The sequence below is a fragment of the Nilaparvata lugens genome, chromosome 2, assembly GCF_014356525.2.
Source record: "Nilaparvata lugens isolate BPH chromosome 2, ASM1435652v1, whole genome shotgun sequence".
NCBI lineage: Eukaryota > Metazoa > Arthropoda > Insecta > Hemiptera > Delphacidae > Nilaparvata > Nilaparvata lugens.
In genome coordinates, this window is record NC_052505.1 from 66813878 (window position 1) to 66840793 (window position 26916).

The 26916-nt window shown below is 34.2% G+C and overlaps 1 protein-coding gene across 1 annotated transcript in view; it reads left to right on the top strand.

Annotated features, from left to right (window-relative positions):
- LOC111061376 (ran-binding protein 9) overlaps positions 1–13690 on the top strand; it is a 48921-nt gene extending 35231 nt beyond the window's left edge. The window contains exons 10-11 of the mRNA XM_039422520.1: positions 9441–9582; positions 12335–13690. Of these exons, the coding sequence (XP_039278454.1) occupies positions 9441–9574 (134 nt within the window). The 3' untranslated portion in view covers positions 9575–9582; positions 12335–13690. The remainder of the gene's footprint in view (positions 1–9440; positions 9583–12334) is intronic.
- Positions 13691–26916: the final 13226 nt, after the last annotated feature.

Consider the following 26916-nt stretch of genomic DNA (forward strand, 5'->3'; position numbering starts at 1 on the left):
AATTAAAGTTGTTATTAATAACAAAATTATACAGACAAACATTTGATGGATTTCAGCCATCATTTTTACTTCTCATATTCAATGGTAACTGTAGGAAAAATTTGTTGAGAAATACGTGCGCAAAGTTCCTCTGCTGCACTCAAGAAACCATTCCGCCCTCGCCTACGGCTCGTGCGTAACGTTTCTTTCGGTGCAGCAAACTGTCACTTTGCGCTCTAGTTTCACAAATAACTATTCTCGACGGTTCTATATGTATTTTAGGGCGCTGAATTCGAATCTGAAATTTTCTGACACGTCAGAGGGCGGCTTCACTCCCAAACCCCACATAAACCCCAAAAATGTCGGACTTTTTTCAATTTCCCATCTAACTCGAAAACATGAAGTTTTTGGAGAAAATTTATTCTATACAGAATTAAAGATATTAAATTGAGTGGTCGCGCAGGACGCAACTATTTTCGGTTCCAGAGCTACAAATTTTCAAATTTTTCAGAAAAAATGAGAAAATAAGAATCATCATTTTTTCAATTGGCTGTAAGTTTCGAACGGTATTGAAATCAGAATTATGATTCATGGGAGCGAAAAGAGGAGAGAATTCTCTACAAACTTGACTACTTTTTTGATTTTTCATCTCAAGTGTTTCACAAGATATGCTACTTTGAATATGCGAGACTGTGGAAATGAGAAAAATATTGCTACTTTCCCCTTTTTTCAAAGTTGCGTATATTGTGGAACACTTCAGATAAAAAATCCAAAAATTAGTCAAGTTTGTAGAGAAATTTCTCCTCTTTTCGCTCCCATGAATCATAATTCTGATTTCAATACCGTTCCAAACTTACAGTCAATTGAAAAAATGATGATTTTCATTTCATTTTTTTCTGCGATTTTACTGTTATTCAAGAGTCTCTAAAACGAGTATGATACATGATATAAACTTGCGATTGGTCTTAAATGAAAGAGATTAACATGCTCTATAAGCTGCGTTGCCTTAAATCCATCTTGCATCACTGTTTATTATCGAAAAACTGTCGAGACTGTAAAAATGGGGAAAATATCTTGATTTTATGAAACAAACGTATCTTACTTCCCAATTATATTTTTACAAAAATCATTTACCTCACATAAAAGAGGAGATTCTGTTCTTCAAATCAAGACCAAGTACCATTTTTTATTATTTCGGGTTACCAAGATACACAGTTTTGAATATAGAAATTGGCCATTTTTGTGTATGTAAATATGGGCTAAAATACACTCAAGAAGGAATTTTTATTTTTTTCATCAATTTTCAGCTATGATACATGATTTTGAACCGCCTTGACGAGCTGAGAAGAATGAGTTGTATAGTACGAGATCTGATTATTCTGTCAAAAATTACAAGTGTTTATAGTTTAGATCCTTGATGTATCTTTCTGTGTAACCCCCCCCCTCCACACTAGGAAATACTGAAATTAAATGTATCTAACGGGTGATTCTCATAGAACATAATCTTCGTATGATGATTTCAGTCGAAATATGTATTTTTTTGTTAGGAAAGCCTTGAGAATTTGTATTTTGGCTGTAGAACATGACTTTTGATATTTGGGTGTATTCCCTCTTCCCCCTCTACTAAATTCGAAAATTCCCAAGGAATCCTGTTCAGAATCAATTGTTCTTTCACGTTATGTGTGGTTTTTTATCATTACTAGAAAAATATCCAAGTTGTACAGGGTAGAAGTGGTTGGTTTGCATAATTTTGAAAACTCCTTAAAAAATATCCCTTTTTTGAAAATTCGTAGCTCCGGAACCGAAAATGGTTGCGTCCTGCGCGACCACTCAATTTATTGGAAAATTTATTATCTTTAATTTTGTACACAATAATTTTTCTCCAAAAACTTCAAGTTTTCAAGATTGGATGGAAAAATTTTAAAAAATCCGAAATTTTGAGGGGTTTTGGGGGTGAAGCCGCCCTCTGCGTGTCAACAAATTTCAGATTTGAATTCAGTACCTGTTTTAAAAATAAAAGTTATTGCCTTTCTTCTATTTCATTTATTGAAACTCCATACATTACAACATAATCAACATTACATCTTTTTTAAACATAACCTTAAACCTTCCAATTCTTTTCAGTGGCCACTGCCATCTACATAATACAACATCTTCCCCTCAAAAGAAAAGCTTATTAGAATAAAATAAAAATTGACTTGCTATATGAATATAATACAATATAAATACATAATTATGTAGCATACTGCACATCATACTGATCAAACCGTCTTGGTCTCCTACGTTCTCTTACATTATTATTTCCTCTTACTATTGTTTCATTTACTTCATAGTTCCTTTCTACCCCCTCTTCCTCTACTCTACACATCTCATTATCTTCACCAATAACACCTTTGATGCTTTGCTGTGGTTCATTACCGGAATTTCTGATATGATATGAATTTCGCCTATAAACATTACCATCGCCATCTTCTAATTTATATGACCTGAAATCATTAACCTTACTAATCACTCTACTAGGCTACCAACTACTTCCACCACTCCTGAAAATTACATTATCCCCTTGCCTAAAATCATTTCTTACTCTAGCAGTTCTGTCATAATAGTGTTTCATTGTTTGTTGTTTGTCCTTCAATATGTTTTGAATTGAATTGTAGTTAACATCAGTAACATGCAAATCTTTATACAAAGCGGGCAATTTTGTTTTTACCCTCCTACTCATTAATATTTGTGCAGGTGACAAGCCAATACCCTCAATAGGTGTGTTTCTGTATGCAAGCAATGCTAAATTAATATCAGCATTCTTCCTCAAAAGATTTTTAGCTATCTTTACTCCAGCTTCAGCCCTCCCATTTGATTTGGGATAGTATGGACTAGATGTTTTAACAACAAAACCCCAATCACTAGCAAAACATTTAAATTCAGTCGATAAAAATGGCATATTATCTGAAACAAACTGGTTCGGAATTCCATGAGTAGAGAAAATTTCTTTTAAAACAGAAATAACAGCAGAAGCAGATTTATATTTAATTTGTATCACCTCTAACCACTTGGAGCAATAATCACTTAGTACTAAATAAGATAAATTATTATTAAATTCACAAATGTCAGCAGCTACTATACTGAAAGGATTATCAGGAATATCTCTCAGCATCATAGGCTCTTTAACATTAGCAGGTCTGTATTTCTCACATATCTTACATTTCAATACAAAATTCTCAATATCATTCGCCATATTAGGCCAATAATAACTTTGACGTGCCAGAGCAATAGTTTTTGTTACACCCATATGACTCTCATGCAATAGTTGAAGAACTTTTGTTTGCAATTGTGTTGGTACAACTCAACGTTAGTAGACAGAAGGTTGATCACTCACAGGTGTAAGATTCGAAGTGGTGGGGGGAACGCCAGCGTGACGTCACGTGTAGTAAAAAAGTGATAGAGTAACCACACTGAGCATACAGTTTATTCACTGTATCTTCAAATACATCGTTGTTTAATCCCCTCAAGATTGACCTAGAACTTGAAAATTCTCCATACTTATAGCGAATTATTCACCGATTCTAATGATGTTGTTCAATATATCAAGTTCATTCAACTTGTATGAATAAAATGAAGTTGAAAGTTTTTCAAGAATCTAAACACGTGACACGAAAAAGTTAATAAGCTGGAAAAGCGTTAGTAGACAACGTTATACTATTATAATTTCAGATTAACCCATAAAAAATCTTGATAAACCAATGCATTTCAATAAAACAATAAACCGATCCCGATAAATTCAATGAATTTCATTCATATAAATGCACTGAACACATGCTGGTATCGAGCACATGTTCTACGTGAATCAAAATATCTCATCCCCGAAATTCACAAGCTGATGTATAGCCAAACTACAAAATATAAACACAACCTAGTAGATAAAGAAACCTTAAGGGTTTGAAAGGGAAGGTTAGGAGGTGGGTTTTTTGCTTTTATATTGCAAAATGCTTGTATTATTCAAATGTTTTGATAATCATTGTAAAGCAGAAACAGAAAGCTTGCATGTCAAAAAATGTTTGTGTTATATAATTTGACTATAGGTCACCGTATGATTTTCAAGAATGCGATATTCTGCCTACTCTGTACTACAGCCTACGTCACGGCTGCAGTTCCCCCACTCCAATTGCATTTCAACTAAAATACTATAGATGAGTGACCAACCTTCTGTCTACTAATTTTGGGTACAACTAACCTACTGTTGAATAATAATAAGTCATCTATCACACTAAGTTCATTCCTAATCTTATGAAAAAAATTCACATTGGCATTCAGCTGTCTGTTACTGACTGGCCAACCCTCACAAACATTTTTCTTTACAATAGATAAGATAGGATCATTATTTGTCGCTGATCTGAAATGTTTTGAATCCAAATCACTTATACAAATACACTGTGTAATTCCATGAACAACTTCAAGCATAGTTTCATCCTCCTGTACAGGATCATTCAAGTATGCTCGTGACAAAGTGTCTGCAACAAGCAATTGTTTTCCTGGCATGTATGATACATCTAAATTATATTTCAACAGTTTTAATTTCATTCTTTGAAGCCTCACAGATCCAATGCTACTTATATTCTTATTATTCAAAATTGGTAGAAGAGGCTTATGGTCAGTAATAATTTGTATTTTAGTTCTTCCATAAATAAAATCATGATATCATTTTTACAAGCAGTGACAATACTTAGCAATTCCTTCTCTGTTTGAGAGTAGTTTTTTCCACAGTCAGTTAACCTACGAGATGCAAAACATACTGGTCGCCCATTTTGCAAGTGACAGCTGCCCAAACCATCTTTAGAAGCATCACACTGAATGGTAATATCCAAACTCTCACTAAAGTTAGCCAAAACAGGCGCAGTTGTTAATGCATTTTTGATGTTATTCAACTCAGTTGTATGGCAAGGTAGCCATAGGAATTCAACTCCATTCTTGAGCAACTGTCTAAGGTTGGCAGAGAGAGAAGACAAATTTGGAATAAAACTACGACAGTAATTAACCATACCCAGGATTCTTTGCAATCCCTCTTTATTCGCGGGAGGCTCTAGCTTCAGAACTGCTTCAATTCTAGCTGGGTCAGGGCTCATACCTTGCCCACTAAAAATGTGACCAAGAAATTTTACTGTCTTCAACTTGTACTGAGTCTTGGACTTATTAAACTTTATATTCAATTGCCGTGCCCTATTGATAACCTTAAGTACTACTTGATCATGCTCTTCTTCTGTATCTGCTGCTATCAAAATATCGTCAAAATAAACTACAACACCCGGTATGTCCCCAAAATTTCTTGTGTTGATTTTCTGAAAATATTCAGGTGCTACATTTATGCCAAAAGGCAAACGTGAAAATTTATATAAAGTACCAAATGGAGTACTAAATGTACATTATTTTGCAGACTCAGGGGATAGTTTAACGTGATAAAATCCATCAGCAAGATCAAAGACACTGAAAAATCTTTTTCCTGACAACTTTGCAGTCACCTCTGATAAAGTAGGAATCACATAATTTTGCATCTGTATGCATTTATTCAACTCATTAGGATCTAAACACAATCTTAAACTACCATCCGGTTTCTCAACAATAACTAAATTACTCACCCACCCTGCTTCTGGTTCTTCAACTTTTTCTATGATTTTGGAAAGTTCAAGACTATTCAATTTGCTTTTAAGTCTATCGCGAAGCGCAAGCGGGACTCTACGTGGTGGTGCTGCCACAGGTACACTATTATCCTCTAATTTTATGACTAATTCCTCTTGAAACTCTCCAACCCCAGTAAAAACATCAATATTATTTGTCACAAAATTTTCTTGTTCCAAGTTTTTAGTTGTGATTTGACAGACTTTTCTGATTATCAATTCAAGCTCTAAACAAGCATGCAAACCCAATATAGGTTTAGCATCAATATCTACCACTACAAAATTTAAAATCCTACTCATATTTTTCACAGTACATTGCAATTTTATGCAGCCAATAGGTTTAACTTTAAACCCCCCATAAGATTCTAAAGTTATACTTGTCGGCACACCCTCAGCAAGATTATCTGAACTAATACAATTATGTAATACATACGTAAATGAAAATTGAATAGAACGATTTACGTAACCTGAATAAAATTTTGAAGAGGAGATGCAGCCAGGCAGACAGGCAATGAATCCGCAATACCCAAAGGAACAGGACATCAGCAAGCGACGATGTGATCTGGCCATGCGATGACAAGAATGGAAGCGTCCACCACAGCAGGCAAATCCCCCAGTGGAAATGAGAACAGGAGCATGTAGAATTCCAAACGAATAATCCGACCTTCAAGTTGTGGAATTTTTAGAATGATTTCCAAACGGTAGAGATGATGAACTTGAAAGTTTGAGTTACACGAGGTGAAGCCAATTGTTAGAAGAATGGCAATTGAAGCCCACACGAGGTTGTGAACTTGACAAAGTTTATCAGCGTAAATATGCGAAGAAATTGATGAATAGTTGAATCACAATTGAAGAATAGAATAAACGAATTAATTTGAAGAAGTAATTCACACTTTAAAAACGTTCCGTAGATCAGATAAATAGTGATAAACGCCCACACGAGGTTGCAATTTTGACAAAGTTTATCAGAGTAAATAAGTGAAGAAATCGATGAATAATTGAATCACAATTGAAGAATAGAATAAACGAATTAATTTGAAAGAATAATTCACTTTTAAAAACGTTCTGTAAACTAGATGAATATGGATGAAAAGTTTAGAGCGGGAGTGAAATGCACTCTCCGACTATACTCCATTGAAAGACAAAAAACAAGCTAGATGCGCTAGCAACAAAAAGGGAAGGCGGAAATGTCAGCCACGTATGTGAAACGTTTACAAACGTTTGGTGAAAAAGTAGCAAATATCTAGAAAATAAGATGCCTAAAGACAAAATAAATTCCAAAAAATCGAATAGTACAAATATTAAAATTGAAACGACAAAATAACACGACGAATAATGTGAATAATATAGGAAACCAACTTGATTAAAGCAGTGCCGTAGAACCGTGACTGTGACGTCACTGGCCAGCGCAGACGGACAAAATGACGACATGATGTCTACGTAGTAACGGAACGAGTAACAAGTGGAACCGTTCCAATAAATGCTTTGTCAGATTTTACACCCTCTTTATTCGCGGGGAGGCTCTAGCTTCAGAACTGCTTCAATTCTAGCTGGGTCAGGGCTCATACCTTGCCCACTAAAAATGTGACCAAGAAATTTTACTGTCTTCAACTTGTACTGAGTCTTGGACTTATTAAACTTTATATTCAATTGCCGTGCCCTATTGATAACCTCAAGTACTACTTGATCATGCTCTTCTTCTGTATTTGCTGCTATCAAAATATCGTCAAAATAAACTACAACACCCGGGTATGTCCCCAAAATTTCTTGTGTTGATTTTCTGAAAATATTCAGGTGCTACATTTATGCCAAAAGGCAAACGTAAAAATTTATATAAAGTACCAAATGGAGTACTAAATGTACATTATTTTGCAGACTCAGGGGATAGTTTAACGTGATAAAATCCATCAGCAAGATCAAAGACACTGAAAAATCTTTTTCCTGACAACTTTGCAGTCACCTCTGATAAATTAGGAATCACATAATTTTGCATCTGTATGCATTTATTCAACTCATTAGGATCTAAACACAATCTTAAACTACCATCCGGTTTCTCAACAATAACTAAATTACTCACCCACCCTGCTTCTGGTTCTTCAACTTTTTCATTGATTTTGGAAAGTTCAAGACTATTCAATTTGCTTTTAAGTCTATCGCGAAGCGCAAGCGGGACTCTACGTGGTGGTGCTGCCACAGGTACACTATTATCCTCTAATTTTATGACTAATTCCTCTTGAAACTCTCCAACCCCAGTAAAAACATCAATATTATTTGTCACAAAATTTTCTTGTTCCAAGTTTTTAGTTGTGATTTGACAGACTTTTCTGATCATCAATTCAAGCTCTAAACAAGCATGCAAACCCAATATAGGTTTAGCATCAATATCTACCACTACAAAATTTAAAATCCTACTCATATTTTTCTCAGTACATTGCAATTTTATGCAGCCAATAGGTTTTACTTTAAACCCCCTATAAGATTCTAAAGTTATACTGGTCGGCACAACCTTAGCAAGATTATCTGAACTAATACAATTTGTTGGCAACACATTTACCTCACTCCCAGTGTCTAGCTTAAACGTTATATTTTCATTTCCAACAGATATTTGTTGGAACCATGTTTTATTGTTGTTAGATATTGAATCAACCCTACAAAATTCGCCATCAAAGTTACCGTGCTCAAGTACTGCCAGACTATCAACAAACAAGTTTTCTTCTATAGCTTGAACCCGTTTTTTAAAACATTTGTTAGAAAAATGGTTAGGCTTACCGCATTTATAGCATGTTTTACCTATAGCAGGACACTGTTTATTAACGTGGATACCTCCACATCTTGAGCAATAAGTTTGTCCTTCTTTAGATGAAGAGTAATGATTTTGACCTTCTTTAGTTGAAGAGTAATGAAACAGATTTCAGCTGCCTTATCCAAAGTCAAGTCCGGAATAATTAAAAGTTTTTCTTGCACTTCACTTCTATGCACCCCCAACACTATTCTGTCTCTGATCATTTTCTCACTTTGATCCCCAAAATTGCAAGTCTTGACAAGTTTTTTTAGATCTTCAATGAATATGTGAATAGGTTCAGTTTCCCCTTGTATTCGTTTATAAAACAGAAAACGTTCATAAATTTCATTTCGTTTAGGAACTAAATGATTCTCAAATTCTTTCAGCACAGAATCCAATTTTTGTTTTTCGTCATCACTGATTTTGAAGTTGTATATGTCCAGGCCCTCATCGCCGATTATATTTAGAAAAACTGCAACTTTCACTGGTTCCTTTTCCGCACTCTTTCCACTAACAAGTAAATAAATTTTGAAATTTTGTTTAAATCTTTTCTAGTTTGAAACCACGTCACCCTCCAATGTGAGCGGTGCCGGTATACGCACCTCCATTCTAACCAAAAAAACCTTACGGACGGTTACCGACGCCAAAATTAACTGTTTTGCACTTTGTCAAATTATTTTCCTCGTCGCCATGTTTTTAAAAATAAAAGTTATTGCCTTTCTTCTATTTCATTTATTGAAACTCCATACATTACAACATAATCAACATTACATCTTTTTTAAACATAACCTTAAACCTTCCAATTCTTTTCAGTGGCCACTGCCATCTACATAATACAACAGCACCCAAAAAAAAAAAAATTGAACCGTCGAGAAAAATTCTTTCGTGGCTGTTTCCTGAAAAACGACCATTTGACTGGGCTAATGTTTTTGTGTAATCACTTTTACACCCCATTATTTTAATTGATTTATGCAATCGTGTGCTAATAACTGATGACTTGTTTTGTGCAGAATCGAGTAATCTTCCGCGGCGACCACCGCTGGAGGTGACAATGGCGCATGCGCGGGAACTCGTCAAGCTGATGTCTCGCTCGGGTCTCGGCTCGTGTGCTTTCGCCTCGGTCGACGGCCTCCTACATCATTGAAACAATAAGTAAATACACTCAATTTTCACCGATTCCTGTTGATTTACGGACTCAACTTTACTAAGTATAGATGGTTTAGTCACGATCTAAGGATTGAAATTGGGTTAAATTTTAAAGTGTAAAAATTGCAGATGTTAGAAGAGATTGAGTACTGCGCATGTCTCTTTTTTCTCGTAATCAATTTCGCACTAGCTCAGGGCAAACAACTTGACGTACTTATTCGAACTTTTTCTCGTGAGTGATGCATGAAAAAATAGCAGTAGCAAAAGGCAATGTGAAAATAGAGATAATGTAAAAACAAGACTCATACTTGAGCGAACATCATTTCTCTGCATTATTATGAATACAAGTTTGATGATAGCTTTTCAATTCAAGGATAATCTATAATATAATAAGAATTAGAAGAATTAATTGGCTTATACACGTACGGGATAGGAAATTGACGAATGACGTCCATCTCTGAACGTCTGAACTACTGGACTGATAAACTTGAAATAAATTATGGATTCTTAGTTTACCGAGGATTGTTATAAGCCTATTTTAAATTCTTCAAGATTTCAGTACATCAAGTGTTCAGTTCGTCAAATTTTTAATCAGGCCTTTGCGGAGCACGGGTTACCTGCTAGTATATAAGAAAGAAGCTCAAAAATGATGGTAAAATTCGTTCAGAAGAAAGGTGACAAATGTGTAAAATTTAAAGATGTTTGAATGTAATGAGACTACATAATTACATTTTTTCTACATAAAAACAAACTAATTGTTTATGAATGAGAACCCACTCACTTTATTATTTCCATTTCAAATTGAATTATCAGATATGGCCGCCATAACGATAGAAATGACATCGTCAAAAGAACGGTCATTGTAAAATCTCGTGTTATTTGAAATTGGGCTAATGAAATTAATTATTAAAACATAAAAACAAAACTCATGAGTAAATTCGCTCTCTTGATTGTTACTTTTTCATTTGACTTATAAATTGTAGTTTTAAAGTGTATAAATTTTTATTTGCGTAAAAACTTCAAACAAGAAGAATGAAAGTTATCGTAAAAGTAGAACGTTTCACGAACTTAGTGGAATAGATGAATAAAATAAGATATACGTTTTTGATACTGATGTTATCAAAATCGTATTAAAAGCTGCATACATCGCAGTTCGGAATGGATCAAGAAATTGTGGTTTAAAAAAAATATCTGAACCACTAGATGAACAGTGGAAAAAGTTAGCAACGGTAAAATATGTACTACTAGGTGAAAATATATGAATATTTTATCTTTTTAAGCATTTAAACGCTATTATTACTATGATTTAGTTCTTAAAGAATGCTTTATAAATTCTCAAACCAGTGTATTATCGGTTTCTCATTTTATTTGAAATTTAATAAAACATTTTAATGACATATGACATTTTTATTGTGAAGAAATATGTTGTATTTGAAAACAATGTCACTCAAGGAATATGACATCAAATAGGAGCTTTCCATTCCCTTGTATGCAGGTACTGTATTAATCTATTCTAGAAAAACTACATTTCGGCCACTTGCTGCCACTTCAGTCTTGGTTGCATCCTTCATAGCTCGGCCAATATAATGTGAGGTTGGTTGTAGACGTCTGATCTGAGGCAAGCTGACGTTTTGATTAACGTCCTCGAAACGAAACTGATTAGATGCAACATTTAATAACCAGGAGAGAGAATTTTACGCCTTCCGTCTTTTGTGTTCGTTAAGCTTCAATATTTTTAGATAAGAGGCAATTCTATATTGATTTTCAATTATAATCAATTTTCATCGTTTTCTGTTTGAGGGTCATGAAATAATAATGTTCTCTTGTAAAACGTTTATCACAAAGTTTGGTGATATCAACATTGATTCTATTCAAATTGTACCGTAATTTCTTACGGTAAATTAAATCCATTTTTCGAGCTTCTTATTCCGCCTTTACCCAGAAGTATTCAGTTACGTCGTCATCTATTGGTAACAAATAAGTTTTTCTTGAATATTGTTCAAACAATGCTTGAGCCTCAAACAATTCTGGTAACGAATTGTATAACTTACTCATTCAAGTATTAAAAAAGTTTATCTGCGTTACATAATGTGATTTCTTGTGCTCCATATTTCTTTATTTTCCTGAAGAATATTGTGTAGTGTTTTATCTAATAAGAGTTTGATGAAAGTAGGTTTATATAGTTTCATAAAGTATAGAGTCAATATAAATTGAAAAATAACTGCACTTTGGTTGCCCTTGTCACTCAATTTCTTGCCATGTGTCTTGAGCGTGCATTTAATACTACATGTCAGCATTGCTTGTAAATAACATCAAGGTTTCCGTTCAAACAATTCTGATAGTTTGAAGTGAATCTCATTACAGTGCAATAGATAGATACGTTAGCATTATTGTTTGCAATGAGAAACCTGATCTAGTTTCGACATAGATCACTCTCAACTATGCAAACGCAACTCATCAAGTGTTCACTAACACGATACGATTATTGAAAAAAAACTGCTCATTTCGCTTATTATCGAATTGCAACAGAGGGTATCGGATCTTATGATTTATTCATGTATTACTATGTATTGTTTGTCACTGTATTACTATATCATCTAATCTTACAAGATAAGATTCTGTCTCCTCTTACAATCTCATAGCATAATAAAAATCGTAGTATTCTTGAATATTTAAGAATTGCTAATAGGTGATTTTCCATAAATTTAAATTATTGTGCTTGTGTTCTACCAATAATTTTGTATTGTTATTTTTACAGCTGGTCTGGGTTTACTGTTGCTGCTGCTGGAAATGTTAGAGACTTGCCAATCGTCTTAACCAGTGCCTCTCATATTATACAAAGAATTTGACCAAAACCGAATCATTGTTTTGGAGAAACGTGCAAGAGAATGACAAGAACCATTTTTCTGTTTTGATTTTTGTGATCCAGAGAATTACCATGTCTTATCTAAAATTTATCAATACAGTAATAATTATTATCGTGGGAGTATCTTATAAGAGCTCTTGGTTCATATGAAAGATTAGATTCTAAATAACCGTTGAAATTTGCTATTATATATCATTGAAATTAAAGTATAGTGTTGGAGTGAGGAAATAGTTGGAGCCTCATGTTTGTCAAATATATAACTGTGAAAGTGTATGTTAATGAGATTAAGCATTTAAGAATATAAAATAAATGTATAACTGTTGAGAACGTATCGAGAAAATAATATTCGAATATGTATTACCGTGTGAACGAATATTGACTCCAATAAAATTGGATTTAACAGCGCGCTAGTAAATTATTTGAGAAATTGATTGTCGGCCGGATTCTGATGGTTAGATGTTTCCATTGTTGGCTTTTTGTGGTGATTGTGGTAGAACTGTATTGCAGTTTAAATATGACAAAGCACATGATGATGCTCATTCAGGAGTGCGGAATTTTCAAGTTGACGATTTGCTCACATTCTTTTCAGATGCATGCAGAATATTTATGAATTGAATTTGAGAATTGAGACAATTTTGTAGTTTATTAAAATTTTGAACTGTATTATTAGAATGTTGTCTTCTAGTATGCAGCTGTATCATTTTCAGTCGGGATGAACACAAATGTATATTTAATTTGTTTGTGATTGTGATAGCGTACGGAAATGATGTTAACATTGATTAATCGAATCCACTTTAGATTTCATCTAAAAATGTAGGTTTGAAACTGTAACTTAACCATAAATAATTAATCTAATGATGTGCACGGTTTGTGTGAGACGGTAGAGTGATTTCCATTGTCTTTTTGAAGCATGTAGATTTAAAATATTTAAAAATTGATCTAAATCTCTTTGAAAGACGGTTACTTTTGAAAAAATCAAACAGTCCATTTGAATTTATCGGATAATTACATTTATTAATGATTCTTAGATGTTATTGTAAATAAGTAAATAGTTTGCTCTTGTCCTTATTTCTAAGTATAGTACGATAATGTTTATTAAGCGGACAGTGTTATATTTGACAAACAGATTCTTTATTTTGCTTAAAACAAAAAAGGGTTGAATTGTTTCATTTCAATAAATATTCAAAAATATTAATTTTTTAATTTAGTAGAATAATTTAATTTTGGAAATAAATGAAATTTTATTTATGTAGAGATATATTATTTTCAATTCCTCGTATTCTGGTACTATCATAATATGAAGTACAAACCATTATTGTTGTTATGCACAGATTTTATTTAAATCAGTTAAAGCTGTGCAACAAGCTTTTGAAAACTTTTCACTGGTCGAATTTTTGAGAGTTTTTCGACTATCAAGTCATTATAAAAAAGAATCTTGAAATATTAATTTTTGAGAAATATTTAAAGTAGGATATTTTAGTTAGCCTGTATCATTTTCAATAAAAGACTCAAATTGAGTTTTTTAAAAGTTAATAACTTTCTCATAAATTGATATTTTCACAAAAAAAAATTCTTATAAAAAAACTACAGTGAAGAATGTAGGCTATCCTCGAAATTCTATAAATTTATTTGTTATGGTACTATTTTTCAAGTGATCTGTATCAAAAGTTTTTATGGGTCAAGCAATCAATTACAGTGTAGGTCTGTAGTACATTCATTGCTAATCTGTCACCTATGGTCATAAGAGCAAACACATCAGATGAAAATTAACATCGAAATATACAGTGAAACTTTACTTATATATAAATATAATATATTTAATTATCTTATAAAGCTGGATTTCCACATATCAGTGTCTGTCAGTGAACGTGCCAGGTACAGTGATAATATTATTCACATAAGTTATGTGACTAAAATAAATTTTTATCATATTTTTCTCATTCAAAACCAAACAAACCTTACATTCGAAAGCCAATTACACAACATTGACCTATCATGATGGCTTTTATTTAAAGTATATATACTCGCTCGGCTGTGCTGAGTGGGAATCGTTCAATAAGAGTTTATGATACTATTTTCACCGTGCCAACTTTTACTGATATGTGAGAATACAGCTAAAAAAAATCCTCGATAGTACCACGCAGACTAGATAGTCTGCACGGATCAAAAATAATGATGCTTCGGAAATGGTCGAGAGAATCTTTAAATTTGTTTTAGTTTTAAATAAGATTAATTTCGTGTGATCGGAGACATACGGAGGCCCCGACGGCAAGGTCGGATTAGGCCGGCCATACACGTTGCGGTATACCTGCGCAGGTATTCCTCTCTTGTATACCTGTACAGCCAAGAGCTCACTTACGTTATGGTAAACCATATGGGTTAAGGATTTTTAGTTGAAGAAATGTCGAGCTCTCTAGTCAGAGTATTCACTACAACTGACACAAACCTGTGCAGGTATACGGTCCAGGCCCACACATACACACATTCAGGTGAGCACACCTGGTATACCGCAACGTGTATGGGCGGCCTTAGCAAGGTTCTACCATGTGCGAATAATAGAAGAACTATGAACGAATAATTTTTTTTCATTCTGGGGTTCTCAACAAAATATTTACGAGAATCACCTAAGCCTCAAGCCTCGCTATTGTGATAAACCCACCATATCATTACCTTAATCCTGAAATTAAAAATTGACTCCCCTCAATGTCAATAGGATTATAAATTTGCATAAAAAACTCATTTAAAAATAGTTTATTGAGTATGAACAGAACTAGGAAGGAAAGGAAGTATAAGTTAGTAGGCCTATGCTTAAAGAATTTTAAGTTTCAAGTTTATGTTCTCGCAGTGTCGCCGTAAAAAATAAAATAAATTAAATATTGGCCTTTATTGAATTTTAAAAAAAGCTGGTATGGTAAACTCACACAACTTTCCTTGCTCAAGTTTAAGCTTCATTCTTAAACGAAAATAATTTAGGGGAATAATAATGCCGATTGGCGGCTGAATATTATTATACTACGATCATAATTTTATACCATTGTATACAATTATTGTAAATGTATAAAGCCGCCAATTGTCATCATGTTATTCTCCTAATAATATCACAGTTCAATGAGTAAGGAAAGTTGTGTGAGTGTACCACACCAGATTTTTATAAATGTAGGAATGTAGCTGTGAAAACTATTATTGTATTGATTTTCAAGTCCCAATCATCTACCGCAAGAGAGCATCGCCATTTGATGTGAACAATAGTGATGATAAGCTACTACTGAAACTTAAAAACTTGAATGAAACACATTTTTTTACATTTTAGAAGTCTAATCATTCTGATAAATTTTTCAACTTGAATTAATAGCAATTTAGTAATTCCAATTTAATGTTTTACATTTTTAGCGGGCAAAGAAACAAGGTTTTTCGATTGACCGCTAGGTTGTGCTGCGAGTACCATTTTGTATTTTGTAAAAGACAGCAGCGCTTGATGAATATTCCGAAAGGCGTAAACATGAACTAACCTGCACTAGTCGAGCCGAGTCAAGTCGAGTAGTGTTTCTGTTTGTTCACTATGTTCAGTCAGTGTTCACGTTCAGTGTCTTCTGTTCCGTACCCAAACATTCTATGTTGATGCAGCAATTCTCTTTCATGTTTTGGTAAACGCCGACGCTAGTTCGTTATTCAAAGAGTGAATCAAGTGGGTAGAAAAATTGGTTAAATCTTGGGATTTTACTGAATTCTAAACCAAAACTTGTTTATTCCAACCACTAAAACATAGCTCTCATGCTCTCTTGTTTGGTTAGCATTCTCTTGTGATTGTGCCGTATTAGTATTTTGAAACCTCCACATAGCTTACCGTACGTAAACAAAACTAGCCTGCTGTCAAAATCTTCAACGTTTGGGGAGATGATGTGCAATTTTACAGAGTGTTGTTGATAAAAAGTATTGTCAGTTTTTGATATGCCTGCAGCTGAAGCAATGACAACTGACCAGAAAGAGCCGGATAAGGCACCCGTGGTAAACGGAACAGAGACTTTACCACGACCCTCTGGAAAACAGGTAGGAGAATAGCCTACATTGACCTAATTTTTTTTCTTATTTTAAGAACATTAAAATTATATGATACTATACTAGTTTTTAGAAGTAGGATCCTAAGCGTAAAGTTTGAAGTCGCATAGATTATTTACAACTTACAAGCTTGTTCTGAGCCTTCTCATCCTTCTTCTTAGGCTTTAGACAATTTATTCACTATTAGCCTAATTAACGGTGGCATTTGCCGTTATATTCTTTTAGACTGATAGGAATCTTTTGCATTATTCTCAGGGGTTTAGCTTATGCTAGCGTTTTGCTATTGCTACATTAAAACAAATGGCTCTGTAGAACCGTAATTTTTCTGGTATTTAAAATTTTATTCCTTAATGCTAGGATATTCTTGTTTCTTTGTAGTGTAGAATACACTCACCTAGTTTATAACTATCTCTATTATATAGGTACCCCTTTATTTGTTGAATTACCCTATATCTCAACAATAATTGTGGAAATATATAAATTTTAGGTTATTCCCAGCAGATGGAAGGACCATATAAAAAATACGTATGAGGTAACTTGGTTACTGTTCTCAAAATTGGAGATTTCTGATTGTCATTGGGTAGTAGGCCTATGTCATTTGCTAACTTTAAGAAAAAAATCTTGGCTTGAAGGTGCAATTCCTTAGGGGAGAGTTAAGACTCGCGGCAGGAGACTCGAGTCGCCGCGGCTAGAGCAGATAACCTTTAAATTCATTAGATTCAATGATTCATTAGATATATAAATCGTAAAAACATTCTATCAGCCAACATTTTATCTGCCGCCACTCGTTATAATGATTATTATACTACAGAAAAATGCAATGTGTCATATCGTTTTTCGAATCTAATGAATTTACAGGTTATGTGCTCTAGCCGCTACGGCTCCAATTACGCGTTTGGAGACGCCTGCTTAAAGCCGTGCGTCTTGACAAGCCGCTAAGGAATTGTACCTTCAAATTAATAAAGTTACAGGATTATCATTTTTTTAAATATTATTTAGTCAATTTTTTCCTTTTGAACTTTCATTGGCTGACTATAGAGAAAAAAATCAAGAGATTTCTTTTTTCTTGCGGATGATGCCCACATGAGCTTTTTGCTTGTGAGTGGGTAATGGGAAGTGCGAGGGTGAAATCAAACGTTCATGCCTAATCGATGGGACTCGGCGGGAATCGAACTCGCGACCAGGTAGCACTAGCAGACTGAAGGGTACAAGACCTTAGTCAACTCGGCTATCTGCCCGGCATTTCTCGATGGTTAGCTTGTGATCGTCTAAATATCAGAATAACAGTTCTATCATTACTAAACTTGCGATTGGTTGAAATATCTGTTAGGTACCGTAGTGGAGTTTCACTGCTGGCCGAATTAAAAAGTCACTGTTCTCAGTTATCTTATTAGCCAAATTTTGGTGTTTTGTTAATTTTCAAATGAATTAAATTTTAAATAAACTGCTCGAGGTTGGTTCAAATGCCTGTTCCTGTACTCTCATTGGCGGACTTTGATAGTAAAGTACCGGTAAACAATAGTACTCATTGGCAGACTTTGAAGAAGGTCAATCAAAATCACTGATTTCTCATTGGCTTAATATTGGTTAAATTTTCTGTGACTGTAATGGAATTTTTTCGGTTGTTGCCCTTACACCGAAATCTCCCTTCACACATTAGCCGTTTTCAAACACACATTACCTGATAAAAAAAGTAAATTCGTATGGCTTTTTGTTGGTGGGGAGTCCCTTGCGGGAAGGTCCCACCGTCTGAATATATAATTTAAGCCGTCAATGGGCCTTACGACTGTCATACTTCAGCTGGGACCGACAGTTTAACATTACCCGATTTCGGGACGACACAGGGTGGGAACAGGAAAGAAAGAAAATGCAGGAGACAAGGATGAGGTGGTTTGGGCATGTACAGCGTCGGGAGGAGGATTATGTTGGACGAAGAGTGCAGGATTTGGTTTTGGATGGTGTGAGAGGACGAGGTAGACTTAGGATGAGGTTGGGAGATAGAATAGCGGCTGACTTGCGGGTGAGTGGTTGGAGGAGAGAGGAAGCATTGGATAGGGCTTTGTGGAGAGGCAGACTAAGAGGAAGGAATGCCGACCCCATTTAAATGGGATAAGGCACAGCCAAAGAAGAAGACAGGGTGGAAACAGGAAAATCTCCGATGGCTGATCTCAATACGTCAACCTGATCAGCCAATCAGCGAGCTTCCTGCGCTGTCGCGCAGTGCCGTCACGGAATCGGTAAGTGTGAAAATGACCATTGCTTATTATTGGTTGAATTCCTCTTAATTCAATTCCCTGATCATTGGTTAAATGGTAGGCTATATGTCGTGCTCTTCTTCAACCCTCATGTCAGATATTTGTGAATTCAATTCTAAGGGATTATAGATTTATTGGATTTATGCAGTACCACCGGTACCATATGAACATAATTTAGAATAAATCGTTCACGAGAAAAAGCTTGAAATTGCAGCGTCTCCATAGGGATCTAGGTTTAATCACTCTTTTGGGGATTTAGTTTTGTTATTTCAAAACTATATTTTAGCTGGACCTATTGAGCTATTGAATACTTCTTGACTTTATTTTCCATGTTATACAGAAACTCGTTCTCTTTTTCTGAATACACCTGTGTTGAGTATTTTTGAGTCTGGTTTAAATTTCTATCGCTTACACACTGCACTGGGTGTAAATTGAGATCTTGAACAAATTCATTATACGGCACTGATCTCCAATGAGTCTTTTAAAACGTGTATGATGTAATCGTGATAACCGGTTCGCATGTGATCTCACCAACTGAACCTGTATTGGAGAAAATATTATTACTGTATCTATTATATGATCTCTCAAAGTCCACCATACAGTATTCTGACTGTACTATACTATATAGCCTAGTCTGTAGTCTCCAGCTACAGAAAATTCAGTTTGGTAGATGATCTCCTTAGCAATAGAAATTATAATTTTTTGGTATGAAATGAATATAATAAAAGTATATTAAAAAATAATAAAATCTAATCGTAAAAAATAATAAGAAAATGTTTCTTTGAAATTGCATGCTTCACTGTACTCAAATAGTCAAATACTTGGTGCTCAACCTATGAGCACTTGGACCACTTTTTGCTTATCTCTGAAACTACTGATTATTAGTTGTAACTGGTTTCATTGGATATTCCTCGTAAAATAATTTAAAAGAAAATTTTATATCCGTCAAAATAGCTCTCAATAGTCAAAACTCTTTCAATCTTTGTCAACCCATTCAATCGAAATAGACAACAGTTCAGCAGCCTGGATACAGGGACATTAGTTGCGGCTACTAGCTGCTATGGAAAGCGGAATTGGAAATGTCCGGAACTTGGCATTTGCAAATGTAGCCTACTTAGCATTTCCAATTCCGTGTTCCCGCCGCGACAGCTGGTGGACGCTTGTTGACGCTCGCTACTATTGTCCCTTTGCGCAGGTTGCTTTAAAATATTTGAACTTGAATTGACCTCCTCTAATTAAAATTTATAGGAATAGGCAATACGATGCGGTATTTTGCAGGACATAAATTCTAAATTCCAGTCCACTGATGGAATTTATTTGAAAATTATTATTGGTTTGCTAATATAATTCCTCCAATCTTATTATTTCACTTTTTTACAATATTACTTCGTTGCTTTGTAAATTTCAAATGCGTTTTAAAGCACTGGACGCTGTCAACCAAAGTACGCTGAAGATATGGGGCCCACGACCAAGTACTGTACCTTGAAAGTTGAAACGTTCCCGGATTTCACAAAACACCTGTAAAAGTAAACTGCAAATATCGTATAAGTGGAATTCCGTTTATGCGGCTCTTATGAGATTCAGTTGTTGAAGTACCTACCAACTTAATAACACTTAATAACGAAATAATTCTCTCACATGACATTTTAGTTTTTTACTGGATGATTACCTCTATGTACCAAATTCCTCTACAACAAAATAATCAATTTCCTTACGGTACCCAGTAGTAGTTATAAACTATACTATATCGAACTGTACAGTTCAGAGAACTGTACTTAGTTCACAGAATTTGATACGTATAATGAATTATCTTGAACTTTTATGCTTATTAGAACAGTTCAGTAAGGTGAAAACTTGAAAATTAGTTGTCTATCTTTTGTAATTAAGCTCAATAATTTGTACATTTTAATTCAAGACAGAGCATTATTGATATATTGTAAGTCTGGAGTTAGTTGTTCAAGAAGGAAGTCAGCTACTGTCAGCATTGGTTGAATGGAAAGCATTGATCTTATTTACGAAATAAAAGCTGACAATTTGGAGTGAATCTCACTACATTGGACTAAACTGTGTTCATCTCTTCAATTTTGATCGCATCTCCAGCAGTGGTTGAGCGACGTTTTATTAATTCACGGCGCTCGTTAATATTAATAAGGAGAGCAGTATTGTTGGAGAATGGACACCTAACAAGGGAATATCGTCGGTTGAATTGTGAGTTGAGTAACGCAATTCATTTGGGACAGGATCGTCTCTGGCAACCATAATGGGATCTCTTTGTTGACGTAGATATTGTTGTATTTGATCATTTACAGTGATTGAGAGAGAGACAGAGTCAGTGTTGGAGGGGGAGAGAGCTTGGGGTTGTATTTCGAGTCAACTCTAGTACGATAGAATGAGTTTTGAGTATAATGGGGCTGAATTAATCATATTAGGCGACCCTCCCTGGCCTGGAGGGTAACTTTTCGTAATAGTGTTTCATAAATGGCTTTGGAAGTGGTTTGCTAGGAGCTAGCTCATACTACTCTATGGCAACTTGAATAGAATTATTTATCTTTTGCCTACCAACACCATTCTGAGTTTCCAAATTTCGATTTTCCAGACTTGAATGAAAGGCTTAGCCCACTCTAGTTTCTTTTATATAATTCATTGGCTTCCAACTTGATTTTCCAATATTAATTTTCAATGCTAAATAACCATATTCACCATTATGATGCTTTCAGTGGTATCCAATATGATTTTCCAGTGTTGAAAACAGCCATATTTTCCAATATGATTCAGTGATCCATGATCCTTTCAGCATCTTCCAATATGGTTTTGCAATGTCAATTGACCAGCTTATCCTCCTATCAATTTTCAACGAGAACGTTTTCTTCCAGTTTTCATGATAAAAGGTATCTCATCGACGAAACTGTGAAAATTCGTAATTTTATACAACAGAGATGAATCTATGTTTTCATTTGAGTCACAATTTTAACTGAATACTGTTTAACAAAAGAGTTTCTGTATCACAATATTTTTTATTCTATACTATGAGGTGAAAGAAGAGCATAAAATTTATCAGCCTTGAAACTCTCCATCCCCTAAACTAGACATGCACTCTGTATTGACTGAAAACAGCTTCAAACTGACAATGTTACATTGCCGATATTGATATTTCCATAGACATAGAGAAACCCTTTTTAATATTCACTTTTCTTTTAAGGGCTTCTGAAATAAATGATTGAAAAAATAAAAATTACCAAGTACCCTTGATACTTTTTATTGTGGTTCAATAACATAGAGAAAGGTATATGCTGGACTCCTGTACATTCTACGTTCAATCTTCTATTATATTACAGAAAATAGTGTACATAATGGTTGCATAATTATCATAGTTTTAAATACGTTTATGATTGGTAATTATTGTACATTATAACTTATTTAAAACTTGTATAACTTGTATAAAAGATATATAATTAAAGACGTTTAGTTTCTACTCACATCCAAAGAGCAACATTGCTTTTTAGAGTTCTATTTGCTATTTGATTGTAGAGTTCTATTATTATTTATTGCAGTACTACTTGCTCCCTAGCTGCATAGTGTAACTTTAGGTATGATGAATGGCTCCTTCCAGCCAGCCATTCATTACAATCTGTATGAATGGTGGTGACACAGGGTCACGTGTTATTCTAATATAATGGCCATTCCAGTTGATCTTTGCGGATGTGTAATTTCCGTTTCTCATTTTGCTCTACATACTCAATTAGATCACCTTGTTACCAATAAATCAATTTTTAATTTACTTTTTCATAGTGTGTCATGCTTGAATTATTGTTTTTTATTGATAGCTAGTATGTTTTATTAGAATTTTTTATTGTTTCTGGTTTATAGATTAAGGTACAAGGTTGAGTGTACTATAATTCAGTTGAAATCTAAAGTTTAATATAGGAATTTACTTTACTCTCTATTAGTACCTACTATTCACTGTAATTTCTAGTTACTATTTGTAACACGTTTTACCCCTATATTCGCCTATGAATTAAGGATGTATTATTTGAAGTGATTGTACTCGTTCTTCAAAATTTAATTGGAACGATTTTCGTTGAAAACCCGCCGGTAAATTCAATTGGTTTTGCTCGTGTGTTTATTATTAAACTTATTAGACTAATTTTGTATCGGAAATTTTGAAAACTATTTTGATGTGCTCTAACTATAGTATGGTAAAAAACTATATTAAAAACCTTTACTAGAGTAAAAAACTATAGTATGGTTCGGTATTGAATGTTGCTTGATTAAACTCTAATATTGCTTGATTAAACTCTAATCTACTTGAAACTGTCAAGCTTCCACTTGTGGTATTTGTTCAGTTTCAAATTGTCTCAAATCTCAATCGGTTGTACTCTGTTTATTTTATAAACACTCATAAGTGGAATCACCTTGAAAGCAGTATAGCACACATCCGGTGTGAATCATGTCAGTTGGCTCAACAATTTGTTCACTGTAACACTTTGGACGTTTTTCCTAGTATTTTTCATGCAATGATAGTCCTGGATTTAAAGTTTGATCTGTCTTGTAATGTTCTATTTCTCAATTCACTGGGGATTCCAAGGCAAAAAATCATCCAAGTAAAAATTCTCAAACATGTATAGTCCAGACGTAAACAATAACATGTAAGAACATTTCCACATTTCATTAAAACTTGAACTATTGATTGTATTCATGCATAAATACCTGAGGGCACCGTGCTTACTTTATGTAGATCTGTGTTGATTTCCACTGAAACATCCTTGCAGCATTGCTCAAAGGTATGAAATCTATCACAGACCTTAATCGGTGCGTCCTCTGATCCAAATCTTTCAAGTATTTGATTGGTGATGACATGATATGAGATTGACAGTCTCTCTCAACTTATTTCTACAATCCTATTTATTATTTTCAACGTCAATATTAGGCGTATGCTCTTCTCTGAGGTTTGCTGTGTTCATCTGTACATCTTGCATCTTCTAGGTTGAATAATAAGGGTTATAACAGTGAATTAGCCTGAAGGTGTATGCTATTTATGCAACTTTCTATTTGGTTGTTGAAATTTGTAATTTATAGGCTACTTAACTACTTTTATATTCCGGAAATTTTTTTATTCATTTACGAAAAGAGCAAATAAAAATATTCTTCGAAATTGCTGCTACGAATTATAAAATCACTGTAAGGAGAATTGTTTCCAACGGATACCTTTTCATCAATATAGGTCGATTGAATTCAGCTTTTAACTATTCTATTTTGTTCTAGTGGTCAAAATTGCTATCAGTGATGTACAGCTGTTGATGCGGTTATTTTACATGGATAAGATCAGTGGATAATGACTCTACAGTAAATTAGCCATGCTTATTAGGGTCAAGGAACTTTTAAATTTAAAGCCTTAGTGGTCGCGCGTTTACCAATCCTGTACTGCAACACTAGCTGTTTTTACAACTCTTCTAACTGTAGGCCTTCTAGCCAAAATAATACAGTTTAAATTTTTCTCTTTTAAAATCAGTATTTTACCATCTTCATCAAGGATGATACTTAGGGCATTCAACAAGGTTTTTGTTGTGCTTAACTGTTGACTTTATGAGAAATTCGTATTGGTCATATGAACTAAGTTTGGGCAATGAATAGATTTTATGCTCTCCATGTTTCCGGTATTCTGTGGGGATTATTGTTGCAGAACTATTATTTGAAAGAAATTATTTCCTTAAAAGTTAACTCATATAAATTATTTTATCTAGGTAATTCAAAATATATAACATAAGCGTTCAATCAATAATGTTAGAAATTGTTTTTGAAACGGCCTTATTTCATTCATTTAGAATTATTATGATTTATTTTTACAGGTAATTTACAAAGTTTCGTGTTTTTTGTGACCTACTATGTTAAGGTATTTGGTATTTAATTACGCACCAACACACCAATATTATTTCATATACCGGTAGTTGATATGTGAAACACAAGTACAATTCAAGTTGAATAAATTTAGTGATTGGTGTTGGAAATGAAAATTCTGCTTCAATAATTGATATACTATCACATTATTAGTAAATAACGACTTCAAATCCTACAATTTTTGAGAAGATTAAAGAATTCTTGGTTACTTCCTTCAAATACCATTAACAGCGCATTATTTGGGAGAATTTGAGATGTATGGCTTCATAGTGGAGCAAGGCTGCTACAATAATAATTGATAATACTATTACATTATTAGAAATAATTACATCAAATCCTACCATTTTTGAGAAGATTTAAGGAATTCTTGGTTACTTTCTTCTCATACTATTCACAGCTCATTATTTGAAAGAATTTGAGATGTATGGCTTCATAGTGGAGCGAAGCTGGTTTCTAGGCCAGTAGCCTGTTGATTATTCAGTAAAGCTCCAAATCCCTTTGCTCAGTTGATTGAGACTCTAGAATGTGTGTCCGGCCCGATTCAATCCATAACCACAAAGCTAGATTGACCGCCCATTTCATTTTTTCATTCTAAAATGATCGTGACGTTGGTAATTTGGGTAGAGAGACCGCAGTAATAGCTTTTGGACGTCTACATCGACAGGCGCTGTGCTGGTGAGATTCACTTCAAATCAGCAGCTATGGTTGAATGGGAAGCGTGTGGTGTTATTTGCATGGAACGCTGCCAGTTGGAAGTTTATTTCACTGTATAATAATTGTGGGAGAAATGGGTGAGTGGGCAAGGCAAGTAGACGGTCTGCCACACTAAACTGAAGAAGAGAGCGTTGAGTATTTTGGAAGAAGAGGAGGATGAGGAGAAAACAAAGAAAATGAGAAGAAAGAGGCGGAGAAGTAACGGTAGATCACATTGTTGTGGTGTTGAAATAAATTGGTTCCTCATGAGAAGTGATGCAATGAAAAAATTGAAATCATCATTTCCCTAGATCGCTTATTTTTAAAAATGAGGTAACATTCATTCAATAGGAATAACGTTTACTTTGAAGGTCCATAATATGGAACATATTATGTTACTGTGATATATCTATACTTTTCATTGGAGATCCCATATTCTACGGGATAAATATTTACTTTGAAAGCACTGCTAATAGTATAAATTTTACTTCCATGAAAAACCATCTGGTTTATTTTATCTTTGAGTGGAACTTATATTCCAAGCAGCCGCACGCAATGCTCCGTTCACACCATGAGTGTATCGTATATTTGGCTAGCGTCAGTGTACTAGAGAGGCTACTAACAACGATTACTGTCGATTATTGTCGATTTTTACTGATTTGGACGGGTGAGAGTGTATGAACGGCACAATAAGAGAGACTACCAGTGTCACACAGCTTCAAGGGAAAGAACTATGTGGACTATCGGCTTGAGATAACAGTAAAAGTTACGACATAAACTCCCTATACCATGGGATATCTACTTACGCTATTGTTTCTCTATGATATTATGCTCTCAATTTTGTTCGATTTATATTCTCATACATACAATGACTGAAAAATGAGAGAGAGAAACAGACTTAACCCGAAACTTCTCATATATCAAAAATGTAACGCAGTACAAAAATGATTGAGATTTCAAAAATATTGAACCATTATCCATAGAATGTTGTAAAGAAATGTTTAAAGTCAATAAGCATCAAATAATGTTGAAACTATTACAAGTTTCAATTAATAATTGAAAAAAATTATACACGAATGACTCCTAGGCGGGTGTATGCAAAATGTATATTGTGCAAATCTAAATTTTTTATTATTCTCTGTCAATTTCACTACAATTTTCGTATATGTTTACAGATTAGAACTCTCTCCACTAATCCAGAACTCAGTTACTTGATGTGTGTGTTGCATGTAGCCTATATAATTATGAATTCTGTTCACAAAACGACATCTGAATTCACCAATTGTATCGCTAGATATCAAACGATGCCGCTTCCTATTGTGTCCATGAATGAAACTGTGAAACTCGACCTTTTCTTCAATTCTTATTATTTGAGTCCACTATCTAGGCTAGTATATATGTGTATTGCACACGTGGTGTGGTAAGTATCTATCACGCAACATGCGTCAATTGATTGAAGGTGGACATGAAAGGGCATTATAGTGGGATTCACTTCAAACTGTCAGCATTCCATATAAATAACACCAATGCACCCTATTCAACCAATGCTGACAGTTTGCTCACGATAGAATAATG